The 21,072-nt window shown below is 38.7% G+C and overlaps 2 protein-coding genes across 19 annotated transcripts in view; one reads left to right on the forward strand and one right to left on the reverse strand.

Annotated features, from left to right (window-relative positions):
- The window catches only part of Liprin-alpha (PTPRF interacting protein alpha), a 49,495-nt gene extending 31,184 nt beyond the window's left edge, over positions 1-18,311 (reverse strand). For 16 of the 18 annotated variants that reach the window (XM_076378236.1, XM_076378229.1, XM_076378227.1 and 13 more), the window contains exon 1: positions 16,701-18,284. In XM_076378236.1, the coding sequence (XP_076234351.1) occupies positions 16,701-16,949 (249 nt within the window). In that variant the 5' untranslated portion in view covers positions 16,950-18,284. Of the gene's footprint in view, positions 1-16,700 lie in introns of all 18 variants that reach the window. The other 2 variants (XM_076378219.1, XM_076378218.1) reach the window with 2 other exon arrangements.
- An 867-nt stretch (positions 18,312-19,178) lies between these two features.
- On the forward strand, positions 19,179-21,067 carry LOC143179053 (uncharacterized). The gene is made up of 3 exons (XM_076378049.1): positions 19,179-19,318; positions 19,769-20,058; positions 20,132-21,067. Exons 1-2 carry the CDS (start codon positions 19,279-19,281, stop codon positions 20,050-20,052), a joined length of 324 nt encoding a protein of 107 aa, XP_076234164.1. The 5' UTR covers positions 19,179-19,278; the 3' UTR covers positions 20,053-20,058; positions 20,132-21,067.
- The last annotated feature ends 5 nt before the right edge of the window (positions 21,068-21,072 follow it).

The following is a 21,072-nucleotide window of genomic DNA, read 5'->3' on the forward strand; positions in this document are numbered from 1 at the left end:
TTGCTACATTTTGAGACAAACTCACTATAATAATCGTTGTACCTTTACATACAAACTACCACCTCCCTGTGGTGGGAGTTTAGCTCATAACCTACCCCAGAGAGGACTCCCTCGAAGGAGCAACGAGGGCTCCCATTTCTGAATATTCCCTCCGCCCTGATTTCTGTACAAAGGAAGATCTATCCAAATAAAGAGCCAGCCACAACTCAGACTCCATAGGTATCTCCAATCCTTCGAACCAGACCTTACTCGGCACACCACGTGCAAAACTCAACAAAGCCAGAACGATCTATCGATCAACCGCTGGTCTAAGCATCTTTGTAACGCTCCTTCATCCTTCAGCTCTTTCAGCTTTCGTTCCAGCCTAGTGGAGAGCCGCTGCACTCGGCCGAAGGCGGCGTCACGAGTTGCCGGCGTTGGCGCGCGCGCGAGTAGAGAGAGCTACTACCGGCAGAGTAGTGTGTAAAAGGCGAGGTTCATTCATGCGCCGCCGGCCGAGTAGGTGGGGTGGGTATTGATCGTGCCGTGTACATGGCGTACACCGGGCGCCGCGGTGCATTGCACCCGCTCGCCTCGTCCTAGAAATTTTTACCCCCGACTTCCGCGACCGCGCCACCCTCCGTGTCTGCACGCCCGCCGATCTCGTCCTTTCACGGATTTTCATTCGGGATCGTCGCTGTTCGACGCTTATTCGGCCCCTATTCCAGTAGGAGCACACGGCCCTACTGGCCAACGAGATCGATAAGACTCCCGGCCACTTTGACAGTCTTCGAATGCAGCTTACGGGGGTTGCCTCTGAACGGGGATGGACGAATTTAGGAGTACTGCGAGGCGGTGGAGGCAGCGGTGATTGGAGACGATGGTGTCGTGAGATAGTGAGGGCCGAGGATTTATGGTATTTATGCGCTACTATATAAGGAGTACTTATATACTATGTTATGGTATATGTATACTACTTTGCATGAGTATTTGATCATCTCTATATCATAGGAAATGTATAAAGTACGCTTTAACTAAAATTCTGTAGTAGAGTTTTAGATACATACCTTATCTCAGATGGTTATTGTATAATATTTACAAATACTGATGAAAATAACATTTAATATGAGTTGGTATAAGTAAAGAAGTGTTTCATGTACTTCAAATAATGTGAAGATGTCTAAATATTGTACTTAAGCCTTGTTCAGATTAGTCAAGCTACTAGAATTCAAGCAGCTTATATGTAAGTGATTTGAAGAAATTTGACCAATGTGAACCTGTTATTTTACACACCATATTATCTGTAATTCTACTTATAAGAAGTATCCAAAGTAAGAAATATTTCAAAGCGATGAGATAAAATTAAGTTACTTATAATATGTAGCTTCAAAAAAGGAATCTAAGTAATTCGTTACTTCGAATTTCGAATAAAATTTGCCCAAGTCTGACCAAGTCCAGGAGTCATATACAATTCCCTTATCCCTTAGCAACACAAACGATTGTCCACTTTTACGAGTGTGTATTACGTAGCCCGAGGATCCCAAAGGTATTTCACCCCGATCCGAACGACGAGGGCGAGGGTCGAGGCGGCCTAATCATCTTTTTCGCTTCGTCTCCCCCGTTCACGCGCTTTTTTTTCACCCCTTTTCTCTGTTCACCCCAACTTCCGGTGCACGCGTTCGCAGCTTTTTCCTCAGCCCTCTGGCCGGCGTTACGCGCCAAAACTGCGAGCAGGTCAGTTTTTCATTGGTCAGATGGTGGGAGAAACACAAAACGAAGAGAAATAAAAAAGGGGGTTTCCACCCTCGGCAGCTCCTAGCCCTGTTTCTCTCCCGTTTTTTGCGCCAGATAGGACGAAAGTTTCTGCAGTATTACAAACGAAACGGTCTTTGTATCGCGTCGTAGCGTACCGCAGCTCGGAGATCGCTCCAAGCATTCTTGGCAGTGAACCCTTTTTTTCCGGGGGACGCTCTGCCAGGATCGTTCCACGTTACGCTAGAACAGTCGACCTGGAACTGTCGCAAATTTATCGAAAGAGCATGCTGCTAATAATTGAAACTGTTCCCATTGTTTTAGCTTCGATGCGCAAGAAAGATTAATCCTTTTGGAAAAGGCGATTTTCGAGGAGCCAGTGTTCTACTGGTTGGTAGACAGCTGGGGAATGAACAGAGAATTTTGGACATCTGCTGAGACTACTTACAAATTAACTGAAAACATTGGCTGGTCACTCTCAATAAGAATTAGGTACCCGCCCAACAAACCTGATTTAATAAACTAAAGCCTCCACTTGGTGATGTCCAAAGGATGCAAATTATTGCAAATATGCAAACACTATTTTCTCTCCTCTATTATCAGCTAAATTTTGTCGCAATAAAATACTCTAATAGAAGATACAAGCTCAGAAAAAGTCTACGTATTTAACAATTGTAAGAATTTCAAGTACAACCATCACACGAAAATTCTAAACCCTGTGAATTACCCTTTGAGGCTTCTGCTTAGTCCTCCGCCACATTAAGCTAACAGTAATCAGTCGAAGTTGAAGAGGATTTGTCTAAATCTTTCAGACCCACTTAGACCATCGTAGGCTCAAAGGGTTTAACGATCTTCCAAACGCTCCAAGCGTAATCTCATCGACGTTTCTGTACCTCAGTGAACTTCCAGCCGCAAAATTTCGCTCTTCTTTGAGAAATCTAGCTTGGGTACACTTTCGCGTTCCCCAGGAACCCAAGGGATGGCACTTAACGATGCAAAGAGGGAGCCTGCCGCACAATATTCGTTAGCGGGTAGTAGATCGTCAGATATCAGGGAAAGGTCTGAAAGAAAATCGCGGAAGGACGAAAGCAGGAATCGCGTAATACGAGCCGCTCGAGTGACTCTGCCCTTCGCACTCCAATTGCTGCGAGACAGCCTGTAATACGGCGCACATTACATCACGATATCCACACCCAATCTCCATATACGTATAATGCAATCACCTGCGATTAAATACAATGCCTCCCGCGATACGCGACGGAGACGGGTAAGTTGACTCTTGGCATGGCAAAACAGGTAAAACTTATAAAATATGTACCGCCAAGGACCCAGTTCCAGATCACTTATGAGTAAGCATGGTTTTCCTAACGTATTCACGAAAAAATTAACCAGATCCAAACAATGTTTTGTTATTCAAATGAATTGATGTGTCATCTTCAATCTGTTAGTGAAAAAAGTGCAAAAATGATAATTTTGCTCTTAAAGTGAGACATACAAAGGAAGCAATAGCTGATCATAGCAATAGCAATAGCGATAGATTTAATTTACTATAGCCTAAAAGTTTGAAATCTATTAAGTACAATTTTCTAAAGTCAATATTAGAAATGTTTTATTACATTCAAGAGTTTATATTTGACTAATTGTTTTTATCGAGAGTACTTAGATATGTACTTCTAGACTGGCCTAATAATTGCTCAGTGTATTTTTACCGTGCTTTCGATACTACGACAGAGATAGTGTTCTTCAGTCTTTTTTGGAGGTATTAGCTTTGCCTCTTTCTACCTCTTTCGCATGCAATTTTACTAAAATTTCACAGAGGATCTTTGAAGTCAAAGAGACTTAGTTAAGCAAACACGTAGTCACGCCATGTTTTTTCGATCTCGTCGTTCTTTAGGACGTAACTTTGCGGAAAGAAATTGTGCTCTACATTTTTTATTAACTTTTGAAAAGAGTGATCCCTTTCTTTTTAAGGTTTAACAGTAATAATTAAAAAGTAGAGTAAAGTACATAGTAATCGACACCTTGAGCAAAACCTGCTATAATTGGGCCAGTGACGATTACTGGATAGATACTATTTTGGAAACATTTACTAGTCCTAGTTTTCTTCTGAAGTTATTCTCGCGAGTACTGTAATTTTAAGCTTTATTTCTTGAAATCGAATCAGAAGTCAGGTATAGCATGCAGCATCAATTATTTATAGGTATACCTAATACAAACTGTTTGCAATAAAAGTGCTGTATCAAATCGAATTCCTTGAATTTCTGGGTACCAGCATGACAGGAGTGTTTACAGGGCTTATTGGATTTCTAGAAGCTTCGTATACGAAATTCAGTAACTCTCTGCCATCGATCACGATAAGAATTTAAGCTTTACGTTCCGAATCATGCTGTAGGTCGTCGATCGAGATTCCAGCAGCGTAGAACTGACGACGCCCACCACGATTAAACAGTTTCAAGCAACGAGCACAACCAACGCAACGAGAGAAGTATTCCAGTGTTCTGCAACCTACTACATACTTGGTGGATAAAAATTCTCAATTTTTATATCAGTCAAACGAAAACAGTTCGCTGAATTACATTATCTGTGCTTTGATAGCCTCTGCAGCTAGTCGCTGCGTAAAATCATTTATCGCTAACCTCTGAAGCGAAACCGACGAATTTTGCTGCTATGAGTAGCTTTTTGGGCCAAACTTAATTTTCTTCTTTCCAAATGAATACAATATCAATTGCAATATTTTATTAAATTATTAGATTATTTTTTTAAAATTGCAAATAAGAATTAACTAGACAGGCTTACTTGAAACTACATCAAAGAAGTAATTAAAGGATAAAAGAAAATACTATCACCTTGGAATATACGACGCACAGATACTGAGGAAGAAAATTCGAAGACTTGCTTTAATTGTAAAACAGTTGAGAAAGATCTGAAACGTACATACACAAGTCAATTAGCAAAGGGATCTCCTCTCTCCTCCACCATCGCAGGTAGGAGCGTTCGATCTTCTTTCGCTAATCAGCTCGAGGCGACGAAGCCGAAGAATTGAAGTTGCTAGCACCCACTTAACGACCAGACACTCAACACTTTTCGATCCCTCGATAGAAAAAAAGGGAAGAGAAGTCTGTTGAAGAGCCGATGTCCGAGGTTTCAGTTATTATTAAAACCTAATATGTGTATGCATTTATGGGAATTTCGAACGTGTACAAAGTTATGGAATGCATGTACTATACAAGAATATACGAAGTATAAACATTAAAGTACAAATTCTAGTGTTTGAGGTACTTTAAAGGGAGAAACAAATTCTGATTTAGGTTCTAGTTCTTTAGCTGTATTTATAAAAATATGTATCTGTATAGATATCTGCAATTTAGTGATTGAAGAAAGGAAAGATTCACTTCTTGCAAAATATGGAGAACTCTAAAGAAAGAGGAGTACGTATCTACATATCTAAATATATATAAATATTCAGTCACTGTATGCAATAATATTACTTATGTAATAATTTGTGATTTTCTTTTTGATTCTTCCTTTCAGCCTGAGAAAAAGGGAAACGAAAAGATATTGCTTTCTTTGTTGCGTCGCCAGACCGCTCACTCTCTCATTATAAGTTCAATTTAATTCAATCGCTCTGATTCATATTAAGGGCCTGAATTAACTCAAATTGGTATTAAAATTGCTCGTCTGGGGCGATCTGAATAAAATGACGCGCGCTGAACATTCCTCCTATTTATTAAAAACGACAGATCTCGTTGATAATTAGAATGTCGATGTAGTACAATTCATATTAAATAATTACAATTGTTTTCAATAAAAGAAATATATTCGAAATCTCGTTTGCTGCACTTAAAAACTCAATTAATTTTGGACACTCAATTGAATACTCAATTAACAAAATATTGAATGAAACAAATTCTCCTTAATTCAAGTTATTGAATACTTGAACAATTCCTGTTCGATTGAACTCGAGCCAATTCTACGTTGCTACTTCTGTATCGAGAATCGATAGTTAAAGCAACTGTTTAAAGTATGTATGTAGCACTGTCATACAGAACTAAACAATCCCTTCACTGGCTCAGGAACATCAATTAGTCGTAAATATTACAAAATTTGATTTTATTTCGTACCAATTAGCTACTCATTGTTTGTCACAGCAAAGTGAACACCGAGGCTTCATTGTAACATGGCTTTGCAATTATGTTTCTGATTATGTTCGATCTTATCAGTGCCACCCAGTATTATTGAACGGTTATAATAAATCATGTTAATCTAAATTAATCGAAACATGCATTTTGTCCTTGACATCGATATTTCATTGCTCTATCGCTGATCGCGATTAGTTACAAGTCTTGTGAGACATCGATAGCTTTCATTATGGTCAGTATAAAATATTATTAGTTTAACCGAGTATTTCAAACATTTTTTATTATTTTCATTTTCAAATTTATCATTTTCAATCTCAATTGCTCACAACCAAAAATTTTAAACAATCTGTTCTACTCTGCTGTTTTTCTTGATATATACCAAAATTATATTTCCAAAAATCTACATTTTTCCAAAGTTGAATCGTATAACAGTACACGTTAAAAAATTCTTTGCTCTATATATAATATCCAGAGCTCGAATTATAGTTTCGAGAGTTCCTTGTCATCTCTACACAAGAACAAAAACAAGCGTAAAAAGAAACCTCTAATTTTCCCAGCACGTAGCGACTCGCCAATGAATCCTACGTAGAAAAATGAAATTCTTCTAGCCGTAATTTCCTGTCGATGAGCCGTCAGTAGATTGGCTAACGAAGTTATTCACAAACGAGTCCAGTTAGTAGTTAGTAGAGCTGCAACGAAGCACCGTGGCTCGTTTTCAACCTGCCCGTTTATTATTCCCGTTCGTCCTGTTTCCATCTTTTGTCTCGACGAATACGTGCCAGTGGGTCGCGCAGGAAACGAAATCCTGGCACGGGAAAGAGGCGAAGGGAATTTCTGAGGGACGTCGCCGACGAAACGCTGAATACGGGTACAATACGTTCATTCTCTGTTTCCTGCTCGACTGGATAGGAAAATCTCTACCACTTTTTTTTGTTTACGGAACAATCTTCGAAAGATCGACGATGACCTCGTTAAAGTTCAAAGAGGACCCCTCGGCTCGGAGGACTAATCGTTTCAATTGAAACGGAGTCCTTAAGGGATTAAGGAATCATCGGATGACTCCTGTGACACTCTTGGGGAAGGTAAAAGGGGCAGCGACAAAGGGATGGCGAAGAAGAGGATTTCAGGAAGGAAAGTCCAAGAGAAAAGGAAGCTCTTGAGGGTTATAGTGGCGATTATGCACGGATGGACTCCCTCTGTGATCATTTATCCTTGGATCGCACAGAATGTCCCGCAGTAGATATGTAAGTATAAAGTGGTAGTTATGATAACATCTGAAGCGTTAAGCAAGTACGTCTGACGGTGTTCACAGTGAAGTAAAAAGGTATCACTCTGTGCCAATGAGGCTTTAATAGTCTTCAAAGTAGATTTATCTTAAAGAGAAACCCTGAATAATAGTAATAAAGGAATCTCTGTATTAGATCTAATACTTTCTACATTAGTCTATTCTCGAAAAATGCACCTTCAATTCAGCGTTACTAGAGTATAATTTCAACACAAATTTTAGACAATATATACACTACATTATTTTACATCTATCATATATGAAACCTTTAAGCATAGAAGGTAAATGAAACTTTTAATGCTGAATAACATAGATGGTTACTGATAATAGAAGAATTAAACAAAAAAGGTACTTTGCTACGGTTTGTTGCAACCTATTTTCACTTCTTGGTGTCCAGTAAAGTCTATAACAAGTTATATGTAACAGTAATTGAAAAATGGTAATCGTAGAATTGTTCTAAAGCTAATTAGCTAATCAGCAAACCTGTGTTTATTTGAAAAACCAAATTTTATAGCTTTGTTTCATTTTTCTGTTAAAACTGTTTCCTACGCATCTGTAGTGTCCATTGTAGGCACCCTACCCCTAGAATACAGGCGCATATACGTGAAAGCCAATCGGGCGACGGATGGATCGATATGGCCGTCGGTTTCTCTCCCTTATTCCACGGATATATCAATGTTCCATATTGTGCTCGTTCCCTCTGCACGTAAGTACTAGGTGCTCTCTTCGACCCTTCGCGCCTCGCAACTTCTCGAGCCACGAGAACAAAAAGACAAACAGGATTAGAAACGTGCGCTCTTCGCGACCAAACACTCAGGCTCTTTCTTTGCGCCGTTCTCGTCGCCCCCCGAGGGATCATTAATTACCACCTGAGCACACGTTCGAAGTAAATCTCACATCGCAGAGACAACTCGTGGCAATTTGAACGCGATAAGATCGAGATTCGCTATCATACCGTCTTTGTGCGAACTGACAAGGGAAGTTACCCAGATATTAAATTAGTTACAAGAAAACAACGATTGGCAGTTTTATATCACTCCACCTCTTCATTACTGAAATTTATTCGAAAATTCTGAGATCAAAAATTACATCAAAATCTGCCATAAACGACTCGATTAATTAACATAAATGACTCTCCTTTTGTAACTTTTTTGACTGCAAGGACCCAGTTCCTGATCACTTGAGAGTAAGAAAAATTAACCAAACCAAACCATTTTCTATTATTTTATATAAATCTATATGTCATCTTCAATTTGTTACTAAAGAATGTGCGAAAATAATAATAATAATTAAATCATACTTTAGTTCTTAAAGTAAAACATGTAAAGGGAGCAATAGTTGATAACTAAATTTATGTCTCACTACCAGCTATTAAACTTCACGAATAAAAATCAAAATAGGTAATAACCATTTACTAGATATCTATCACTATTCATTAAACAAAAGAACAAGAATGAACGATAACGACTGAGCGTGATAATCTTCATAATACTTAACATCCAATCACTATTAAAATACTACGTACAGATCCACAACTTAGTATCACATAGTTCTCTCCTCCGCACAAGCGAATAATTCGAAGAAATTACAAAGAAATGAACGAGCTTACATCCCGAAAATAGCACAGCTCTGCAGGAAAAAGTTCCGCTCACGTGTACATAAGCCCTCAATGCGTTTCGAGGATTTATGTTCAGCGAAGCCTATTGCCACTCCGCTTGATATATACGTGCAGCAACGATGCCATATCTGGCAAAACAACGGCGACGGTTGTTATCGCGATGAGCCTAAAATCACTGTTAACGTGAGTGGAAGTTACCGTAACGGGCATAGGATAAATTGCATTGTCGCGACAGAGCCGAACGAAGCCTGTCCAACGAATTTTCGCGGGGAATTATTTATCGAGCATTCTCTGCGGACGAAACGTGACGACTTTCTGCCGTGTTTGGCAAGCCACAACGGAAATCTATAAGCCGTATTGGCTTCGGCAGCGTCTTATCTTGCCAATAGCAGCACCGAAAATGCGCCGCTTCTTATCGCCGGATTTAGCCGTCGTCGTCGTTGTCTCCTGCATGCTATTTCCATTTCGCGAATGCCAACGTTTTCTCTTGTCCGAGCGCTCCTCGTTGCACGTCGTATTGCTGCCTCCGAGGACGATTTAATTAATTGATCGAGGAGTGTCGTTGTCGAGCGCAATCTCGCAGGAGGTAATCGGCCTTCTCTGACCTGGAAATTCGCCGCAAATTGACCGTGGATCGAAGGAAGATCGCGTACAGCGATGGCCGAATGAAATGGGAACGTGCGCGGAAAAATTGCTTATCTTCGGTAACTTCTGGGCTGGGCGCTATATCTTGCGTGAAGCGCTCATCGAAGCGATAAGTGCTGCGAGTTACACTCTGAATGGATATCGAACGCTGAAAATTCTTGATTCATCATATAATATACAGAGTGTAACAGATATAGTCTTCGATGTTTGAAGGGGTGGGAGATCTAAATTGGAACACAAAATGTTCTGACACAGTGTCCAATTAGACTGTAAAATTACAACTCTCTGATTATTTAGAAGGTAGATATGTTATATTTAAGGCATTATTATTGTAAAATGAAGACAGATCGGATACTATGTTATAGAACATTTTGTGCTCGAATTTCAATCTCTTACCACCCCTTAAAATATTGAAGTCTGTATTTGTTATATTCTGTATGTTATTTTCATTGTAAGTGGAAGCACAAGAGGAGCATCATACACGGTGATATCTCGAATCTCCTAGATGATAAGAAATAAACAGCAAAAATTGTAACTCCTATTCAACCAGGAAGAGCACTTCACGAAAGTATCCCTTCACCAAAACAGACACAAGTAACTTGTTCAAAAGCAGGAAACGTGTCGATTCAATTCAGCAAATCGCCACGTACTGTTATACCAGTGCTTTTTCCCACAGGAGCGTGCCTTTTAATTATTACACTCAATTGCGCGTGACGCTTGTCATCCGTCTATAGCCACCGCTTACATGAATAGTTCTCGACGACGCATCAAAGCGAAAGAAATCGAACTGAATCACTACACTATTACATTTTTCATCTAGGGTAAGGTCGGGATGAACAGACATACCTTCTCGTCTGTAATACAGTCGTTATTCACAATAATCTCGTGACTCGTTGCCATCAACGAGTTTATAACATGTAAAGGATACGCCTCTAAGCATAATTCATGCATCGACAATTAATACTTGTTCTGTCAAGGTTGAAACTCAGAAAAAGCGAAGCACTAATTCCTGGGCATGGTACAGGTAGCAGCGAGCTTACAACGAGAAAATTTTATACACTAGCGATCACTGAGACGAATTTAATAGCATACTATTCAAGAGACAATCTTACACTAGAAAAAGTCTGTCTGTCTGCATACATAAACAACTAGTTGCATAATGTCCCCGCCATAGTCCATAGTAGTAGACAGGTTCTATAATAATTGACGGTAGAAAAATTTAAAATGATAAACAGAACAGCTCTTAAAGAATCGGTCCAGTTAGGATTATTACTATTTACAAGAGTGGAAACTTAGGATCAGTCTTTTACGCTTAATGTAATAAATAAATTTTAAAATAGCAATGAACAGAAACAATGTAACCAATTACAGACTCTAAAAAGAACTTCTAAGGTTAGTTACAATAATAATAATAATAATAATTCTTACTCTAAACCCAGGAATAAAAGAATGCTTTCATTAATGGACTCGCCAGTTTCACAACTCTTTTGAGAAATTTTCTCTGCCTCTAAGTATATGAATTAAAATATTTAAAGAGAAAGGAGGGCATATCGAAACCGATGAATTTACTACAGATTACGAATTCTTCGGAAGAGAATTGCGAAGTTATCGGTCGTTAGAACGACGAAAGAAAAATTGGAGAACTCGAATCGCACTCGCGTCTAGAATTTCAATCGTTCCTCGGGAAACGTGTCAGGGAGCAAACTTATCGTTGCGCAACGGTGCTCCAAGAGAAGTTCGAGAACAAGAACGACGAGCAAAGACCATGGAGGACGGCGGTGGTATCGTCGAACATCGCGCTTATGCAAAGGAAAAGGAAAAATGAGCCGGTCGCCTGAGTAAAAGGCCAGCAGCGCGGGGATTTCACGCTTCTCGGAAAGCGATTAAGGACGCAACACCTATGTTACGTACGTGCAAACCGCGATACGTGTTTTCTGCAGTCACCCGACCAAGAAAACGCTTAATCCTCTGTGCATGATGCCGACGGAAGGTCGAAGATTACGATTGCAAAACGCGACGCGTTCCCGCCTAATGAATGCTAAAATAACTTTGCGAAATTTTCTGTTTAACGCGCCGTCGCGAACGTAAGTACACGGGTACTTTTATTTCAAAAGTCAAAAGATGTCGATCTTTCACTTCAACTCTTGAATGATCGATTATCGGGATTGTGAATGATAAATCGATTGATGAAATGAAATGAAAAATGGTTGCCTGTTTATTTATGAGTTATTGTAGGCATTCCTTCAAAATATTGATTTATGACATCAATTAACTCTTCGGGGCGGAGTATTTTAATCTGTAAAGGCATAGTGCAAATGGAAATGAAAATTTATGGATGGATTATGGAATATCATTAGGGATGGTACATGTACGTTTTACAAGGATTGGAAAATTATTTAGAAATTCTTCTAAGCAGGACCATGAGATGGTGCATGTCTACTATGTGCTTTTTTATGGTAATATATGAAAAACTGAAGACTCGAATGATGTACCTACATACGTCCTCCATCTCTGACCAGTTAACCATTCATTCGTCATTTGCTGCCATTGACTAAATAGCTAACAAATGACTATGTTCTCAAAATTCAGTGACTGAAAGTAAATTCTACGTGTGTTGCAGATTTATGTACGTGCGTGTACCTTTATTGTAAAAATTGAAATCTCCAGTCTTTGAATTTCGAGAGAAAGTTACTTGTTGGCTATTTAGTTGATGTCACAAAACGACCGATCGATGTCTGTTAACTTTTTCGCAATACGTACAAAAATAATCATCCATTTGCGAAAGGCATAATTACGAAGCATAAAAAAGCAGTATCTATTTGCAAATACTGTCCATACGTATCCATAAACATCAGCTTTCATATGCATTCACTATTCTTTAGCCTCCATTACAATAGCCAACATGGAACTATGAAAAAGTATAATGAAAGGAACATAAAGATGAGTTTCGTTCGAAACACACCATAATGAAAGGGTTAATTACTATTTTACAAATAAATCACTATTTTAGAGAGTATAACATAGTTTATAGCATAAATATAGAACTATGTTTATAGAATACAACATAGTTTAAAAATTCTGCCATTATTCGATGTAAAAACATGTGAACATAAACTATCAGTTCTATGAAAATGTTGAATAAAACTGGTTCCAGTAGATAATACACCTATACTTCCTATACGACGAGAATGTACAACGAAGGGTTAATTACATACCACGATACCCCCACACGCACGAAAATACGAAAAGCTTTGCGCGAAATGAGCAAGCGAACGACAATTTTCTAGGCTGGTTAACACAGACGATACATGTAAACAGGAACCGTTCGGCGAACGTTCATTATTGTGAGGCGAATATTGATCCACATACTACCCCGTTAATCGGTTAACTTGGCACGTGGTGAGATCCAGTCTGGACACACGTTACATAGGTACGTACAATCGAACGCACGCTACTGTACTCTGTTCGGACTTGTATCAGGAGTGTTCAACCGTGGGTGTTCCACGAAGTAGATTATAGAGGAAAGGATAGAAATATGAGATAGAAATATCAGATACCAAGGTTTGATATGTGCACAGTGCTAACATTTTTGAGGATGTTTGAAAACTGAGTAGATATTATGAAAAATATATTACCACAAAAATTATTGTTATTCATTATTCTTCTCTCGTTTAATGGATACTTTTTGTTTGGACTGTATATTGTATACATATTGCAATGGAATTTATGTATTTTACTTTTTTTAATTTTCACAGTACAGAGAACATATTTTTCTTAGTAACTGTAGTTTTGAAATATCAGCGAGAATTTAATCCTTTTCTTGCTAATTCCAAATACGTAGCATAGGGTAAAGGTACCGAGTATCGCTCAAATGAGTGATTCATATAATGAGATGTATAGCAAGCATTATTAAACTAAAAATATTTGCTTTTTTAACGAAACAAAATATTTCCAGTTTAATAGTCCTACATTTCGTTACACGTGAAGATAAAAGTGGGGGCAGTGTAATCGGTCAGCACTCAGTAATTGGCACTCTTACCCTATGCGAAAACTACCACGGCTGATTTGATATGGGTCGGCACATAGGCCTGTGGTAATTTTCGTATAAGCACCAAGGGTCAACTGGCAGTAAAAGGGTTAAGGTATACATATCGTGTTCTGAAGTTCTAATAAAATTACTGCATAGTGTAAGCACTGTGGCATTCAAAGTATTAAAATGTTGGCTGCATGAATTTTAGCAGCTTGCAGATGGTTGAAAAATGTTTCATGTAAAACATCAATTACAAGTTTGTATTTAGCTATAATTTTGTGGTAGATATAATTAGTTCTGTTAGATACGATTTAACTGTAACTTCGTGAGACAGAAATTAGATATCAAATTGTTTACCAGCTTAAAATTGTAACCTTGATGTTAAGAAAGTCAGGCACGTACAGGATTAGATATAATGCCAAAATTGAAAGGAAAATAAATCAAGAAGATTAAGATATGTTGAGCATGTACGTACACATGAATCATATGAATTTAAGATATTGTATGCAGAAAGTACAGAAGTCAAAAAAATAATTATTAATGAAAATATAACTGTAACTGTATAACTTGAACTGTAAAATGGGAAGGAACATCTTTTGAAAACTAATCTTGTTCATTTAACTTTATCTAATCTTGTTCCTATTAGAATTAATATGCAAACCTATATGTGTTATTCAAATACTTCTTTCCTATTCTTCAGACTATCACATGCTCCGAAACTTTATGACACTCACCCCTCTCTTTTGATTATGGAGAACAAATAACCGAAGTTACCGCTATGATATAGAACTTTTAGTGTACAATTGCCATTTTATCTGTCTTTATGGCACCGCTAAATTCTTTATCTAGGTTGAGTAATGGAGCAAAGAAACGAAAATAGAAGCAATAAACGTCGTAATCAGACGATTGATACGCCACACAATTGAACAAATAAACGTGGAACATTATTTTCAATGATTTTAAAAGATACTGTAATTTTATACGTAATTCTATTAATTATGGTACAATTATATGTTAAAAATCCTATATGAATGACAAATATGTATAATATATTTAAAACTCTTATCTCTCGAAGAAAAGTTTCACCCATCGTTAAAAACTTAATAAATGAAAATCATTCACACATATGTAGCTATCCACAATTTTCCTTATTTCAATTCTATAAACACAATAATACAATTCTATTCTTAAGTTTGAAACATCTACGTAATGGGTAACAAAAAGCGAGACGTCGTCGATACGCCGTAATTCTCGAGGCAACCGCAGGTCACGTTGTACCCAATGATACCGATAATAGTATTTATTGAGATGCAAGAACGATCTGAGGACACGAAGGGTGTGAACACAACTGTCACGTCACGTGAACTCACGTTACATACTATAGCAAATTTGTTTCGTATTGTAGCATAATAGATCTAGAACAAGGGAAAAACGTCGGATCATACTATAGATTTGTTACAGTATGCAACGTGAGTTTACGTTCACGTGACAGTAATGTGTTCGTACCCTTAGGCCTTTCCTGCGCAAAATGTGCAAATAGATTGTCCATTCTTTTTTCAATATAATACCGTTCGAACTTTGTCGCAGTATCTTTCAAATTAAGGAAGCTATGGCAAATTAATATTGACAACATCATCAAAGGTACAATACGTATACATACGTGGCTAGGGATGTGATCAAATACATATGTACTTCGCACATAGGTTCGAACTCTGACTGATTGGATTCTAACCCTCTCTAAGAGTTGCGGAAAATAGAAACAGTCCTCTCAAGTACACTCGTACCTAAACAAGAGAGATTCGAAGTTTTCATGAGTATATACGTCGGGAAACAAAAGCAATAGATGTTTCCAAGTATACTCGAACATTTATCAAATAGATTCGAAACTTTTATGGGTATCCTATCAGAAATTCTGTGGTCTTCCGAATCACTAGTACTATTTTTATAGAAATAGACTAAAATAAAGTATCGTAAGTGAAATATTATTTTTAAACAGCTATAAACTTAATAAATAAACTAATTAGTATAAACACTATACATAGGATTTTATTTAAGAGAACTCGAAGTTTGAATTGTCCCGCATCAAAACAATTCTTTTTGATTCCTAGCGCCTATTAAAGACCTTTAATTTCAAGATTCGTGTACTACTATTACAAGGTTCGATTCTTTCTAAAATTGAAGTACTTATAAATACGTTTTTAAAACCTGCAAGTACTTCTACGATTCCAAACCGACTTATACAGATAGAATATATAGCAAGTATAACTGTTGAAAGATTACTAATACAGAGTAGACTAAAACGAAATTTAAATACTGGAAACTGACTCGGATTTATACGTACATATTGAACTTGATCCCATCGCTGCTCCTGATGTTCGGTTATTGCAATTTAGTCTGTTACGTATTTAACCTCATAATATTTGGAGTCACTTTTTTTGGAACTCAATTTTGGCTATTAAGACCTTCTTGCATCTAACAGTACAAAAGTAAAGTAAAGGGACATTGAGCTTGAAGTTATTAACTAATATAACCTACTAATATAGAATTGTTTAGAATGTGTAGGGAATTGTAGAGAACCTACTAATAGAGAGATGATTAGTTCTGTTCCTAAAATATTGAATGTTTGAACTCAGAATTTGAAATTCGTTAAAATCACGTTCAAAGTATGTTAAATGTTATTTACCAAATATACATTATTTTATTATATTATGACAACAGATATAATTATCCAGATAAATTTTTCAGTTCGTGAAAAATTGATAACTAGTCACGTGTTTCGACGATAGAACTAAAATTTATACAGAAAGTGACATTAATCAGTTCAGTTTCTGAAAGGCTCAATTATATCACACATGTATCACACAGTGACAACTCGAAAAAGTGTATGTTTCAGAGGAAGCAGAAAGCTATTTTTGAGTTTAGGAGAAAATTATTCATTAAATACACAATATTAACGTAAAGAGTACTTTTACTCAATGAAAGTTATCTTACTTGAATGATTAGTCTAAAAAATAATTACGTGCCACTTGCATCAAATGATTTTCTGGTTATCATTCAAATAATCTCGATCTTTAACTAGTAAACTTTTCATAACGAATAGAGGCGCATTTATCAAATCGATTTATAGCTCTGTGATTGAAGGATCACGTTTCTCGAGTTGTCACTTCTGAAGTACATGTGCGATATACTACACCTTCGTAAACTGTGCTCGAAATAAATGCTGGAAAGCAATATCACAAAAAAGTAACATACCTGAGGGATATTGGCATTGAGCTGACGATTCAAGGAATCCCGTTCTTTCTCGACCTCCTGCAGCCGCGCTTCCGTCTCCTGCAGCCGCTCCTGGCTCTCGCGCAGCGATTCCATCAACTTGTCCCTCTCATCGAGCATCGAGACCATCAGCTGCTCGAAATTCGCGTCCTCCCCGGAGAACTGCGAACTCCGCTGGCTGATGCTGTCCTCCGAGATAGTCGGCATCACGTCGCACATCATATTCCACATTTTGCGTTATATCCTGCTTCTACCACCCTCTCCAACACACTGGAACTTCACTCTTCAACGCACGCAAAATCGGTAAATCGGCGGCACACACACACACACGCGCGCACAGAAACGCAAGAGGCACGACGCGCGGGAGAAACGAGCGCTCGCGCGCGCAAACGACAACCGAATCTCTTCCGATCCCTTTTCAACGCGTCACCGATACTTTCATCCGTGCATTTTCGTCGGTTTCCTCGCTCACGTCGACTCTACCAACCCTCTGCCCCTCGTCCGCCCTTTTCCGCCTCTCGCCTTCCTGTCGACGATTCGAAACGAACTCTCTAAACCCTCGACTAATTCTACTCCCAGGGGACACCGTAGTTCTACGACCGTCACGGCTCAGCGAAACTTCTCACCTCGCGACGACAATGGTTAGCTAGCTAGTAGCCACCGGCGGAATCATCGCTCGAACGATCGTCAGTTCCAAGTCCACCGTCGGTCGGCCGTAAGCCGACTCACCGTGCACGATACTCATGTCTCATTTTCGCCAGCGTGCCGAGCATTCCTTTCCTCTCGTTGTTTACGGAAGGGGAGCACCGACGACGGTGTCGAGGACACTCGCTGCAACCTGAATCGATCGGACGCACGTTCGGGATGGTCGCGGTGCACGAGGATCAGGCGTAGATCGATAACGCGGTTCCTTTCGCCGGGCGAAGTTTTGACAGGTCCGCGAGACAGGACTCACCGCACCGTACACAGCGCACGCTTTGATCCCTTATGCACCGTCCCGACACGCGAGCCCTTCCCTTTCCATCCCGTCTCTTTCGCGGCGACTTTCAATCGGGAGCACCTCAATGCAAACCCGACACCCACGGGGCGCGCTCACGGCTCTCTCCGAGAGCCGGGCAGACGAGTCTGACAACCCGTCGCGAAACTGGCGAGACTGCCGAAGAAACTGGCGAATCGTCGAACGGCGAGGGGCGATCACACTCGATGGACCACCGTTCGACATCCGCTTCGGTCTCATTCAGCCACCGGGCCTCGGTGTCCGTGTTCCTCGGTGCTGGTGGTATCACTGGCGTATCCGCGGCCGAACGGACCACACGAGGCTTGGCTTCCGCGATGGGACGTTACTCGGCTCTCGACTCGGCGATCTCGCGATTTTCGAGCACCTCACCATCCGAGACTCGGCCGACGGAACGATTCCGGTCGTACGTATGAGCAGGGCACGAGGCGCGGGTCAGCGTGCGACGATCGGCATTTCGATGGCATTATGCACTGACACACCTACCTACGGTTTGTTCCTACCGCCCAGCCTCTCTACGCTACTCCATTTCCGATACCGGCGGCCATCTTGCGCCGTGACGTCAACCTCCGTTCCCGAAGGCGCGCCCGACTCCACCCGACTGCCGGACGACTCTGACCGACCGGCCATGTTTACAATTGCGCTGCGGGATCGATGATCGCGAAGGCCGCGTCCGCAATAGCCAGGTCTTCTGCGATGAGCGCGGGAGATTCGAATCGGTCTATTCTCGTTCAGGCGTTAATGAAGAATTTACGCTACTGTGCATGAATACTTGAACCCTTCTGTTATTAGACATTCATGAAATACTTATGGTTCTTTATTTGTACTAGCTGCTATCTAATGTTTATTTATTTATTTAAGGGCAATAATAGGGTGTTTGATGTACGTAGAGGTAATGATGAATTATGTATTAGAGAGTGTTAAACAAAAATTCCGAAATTTTTGAATTTCCTGATCTTTAGATTTTTGAATGTTTTAAATACAAATTTCGCACATTTCAAATTTTCAAATTTTGATCTTTTAAATGTTGGAAGCTTCCAAATTTTTAAATATTCGAAATTTGTATTTTTAAACATTTAAACGATGAGTCTTCAATTTGTCGAATACTGTAATCATAAACTTCTAAGTACAGACATTTTATAAGCTACTAAGGTTTCAAACTTTTCAAGAATTTGTTTGTGTTTATTCCAACTTCAAGTTCTGGAACTCTATGTTTGATCTCTGAGCCAGCCCTTGGTGCGATAGAAGTTAAATTACAGTGACAGTTTAAGGCATCATATGCATGACTTAAAGTATTAACAGGTTTACTGTAATTATATTTGAATAAAGATAATCTCGGAATAATTTTTCTTATTTATTTCTGAATCTAAAATTGTTGTCTCCACTCATGAGTAACGTAAAAAGTATGTAAAAAATCGGGAATGCTGAACTTCCCTGAAGACGGAGACTGCGCTGCATCGTGAGATGCTGGATGATCAATACTGACTGGTGTATCAGGCCTGGACCGAGAAGTAAAGTCGAGTGAGACAGATTGAAGTGAACATCATGAAAACGATAACGCATATTTGCACGAGAAGACCTGCTGGTAAGTGGTTCATTTTTAACACTTTGACTGATAGTATCAGATTTTTTTGTCACCTTAGGTCCGAATTTATCGGCTGAATGTTAGATTTTTATTGTCAAGCATATACCAGGAAAATTTAACGAAGCGTATTATACTGACAAAAGTTGTAGTTTTTGGTATCGCGAAACTACTACAAATACAGCGTGTAATATGTAACTAAAAACTGGCTTCCTACAGATAATAGAAATTCTGTTGCTGAACTGTTAACTTAGAACACTTTCAGATAAAAGAATCTATATCATATGACAAAATCTCCATATGTTAGTAAAAGAACATTCCCTTACCTATTTATAATCCATGAAATATTACATTTTCAAATTCGAGAGTATTATTAAAGCAGCTTTAATACACGTTTAGATATTCTGGAATGTGTGTGTTTCGCGGATTATTTTATATTCGTCTATGTCTTAGATCTACCTGAAGGCGACACAATCGAAGATATCGCTGAATCGGTGGACGAGCTACGCGAAAAATTGGCGAATATGAAAAAGTTGATGGAAGAGCGGAGAGGCACCACCCTTGGCGAAATAAGCGCTAGAAAGCGAAAAGAGACTCCCGACATCATCGACGGGAATTTTCTGTCTTGGATATTTGGTACGGCATTGATCGTTATCTTGAGTGTTAGCTTCTATGCTTTTTACAGTCTCTATCATGCGGTCTTAAAAAAATTCCCGTCGCATCATACCGAGCTCTAAGCAGAGGTAATCTTGATCTTCTGTAAAAAATATTTATCATCGCCGAGAATTTCTTCTACCGTCCTTTTTCAATTTTTAGGAATGGCTGGTGGATAAATCCTTGAAGTAAAGTTTGTGATAACGTGAAAATAAGGAAGCAAAGGGAGAAGCATTTAAGGTGTTACAGTTTTTCGTTTGATACGAAAAAGAATTAGAGCAAACAGTAACAAGGATGTTCCTTTCTCGCGTGCGTTTAAAAAATGCAATTGAAGACTTTGTAGTAGTCGTTTGCAATTGAAAAATAATCCCTTTTTATTCATCTTAACAATTGTAGTATTTACGCCCATCCACCGAAGAGAGAAGATGTTTTCATTTGAAAATAATTTCACGCGGAAATTTATTAGTAGATGACTAATATGTTATGCATCGAGAAAGAAGCAAGTGCCTTAAAACATCTACTCGCACTAATCACTTTTGTGCGTTTACGTCTGTGCGGTATTTACAATCCGATGGTTATATAGAATGAGATATATAGAATGGACCACTTCAATAACTTCTTTAAATGGAAACAGAGAGAAGCGGATTAAATAAACGATACTTGGTTTCAATGAAAAGATCGTGTAATGAAAATATCTACGTTTTAGATCACATAATTTGAATGGTATTCATATTTAAGTAACTACAAATTTATAATATTTTAAACATCTCTATGTAATAAAATCTAATGTAACAGTCGATTGCTAACGCTTCAAGTAAATCTTGACAAGAACACTAAGGTGGACTGTTTTAGAGGTCTCATCCTGTATAGCGTTCTTTCAATACGTATCTTTTTGACCTATTGCAAACATTATTTTTTTCCTATTTTACAATAACCACTGATGATATTTCATCAGTGATATAATAAAAAACATCGTTTACGGTAAACTCTTTGCTCTTTTTTCTGATATTAATGAAAGATATACTTTAATATTCAACGTGTAAATCGATCAAATTAATGCAGTGAATTTCAATCATATCTATTTGTTTTTTCTTAAGTTCCAA

This window comes from Calliopsis andreniformis, chromosome 5 (genome assembly GCF_051401765.1).
Source record: "Calliopsis andreniformis isolate RMS-2024a chromosome 5, iyCalAndr_principal, whole genome shotgun sequence".
Classification (NCBI taxonomy): domain Eukaryota; kingdom Metazoa; phylum Arthropoda; class Insecta; order Hymenoptera; family Andrenidae; genus Calliopsis; species Calliopsis andreniformis.

Coding starts and splice junctions, on each gene's coding strand:
- LOC143179053 (XM_076378049.1), top strand. CDS start 19,279: ATGAAAACGATAACGCATATTTGCACGAGAAGACCTGCTG. Junction 19,319..19,768: donor TTGCACGAGAAGACCTGCTG/GTAAGTGGTTCA, acceptor TCTATGTCTTAG/ATCTACCTGAAGGCGACACA.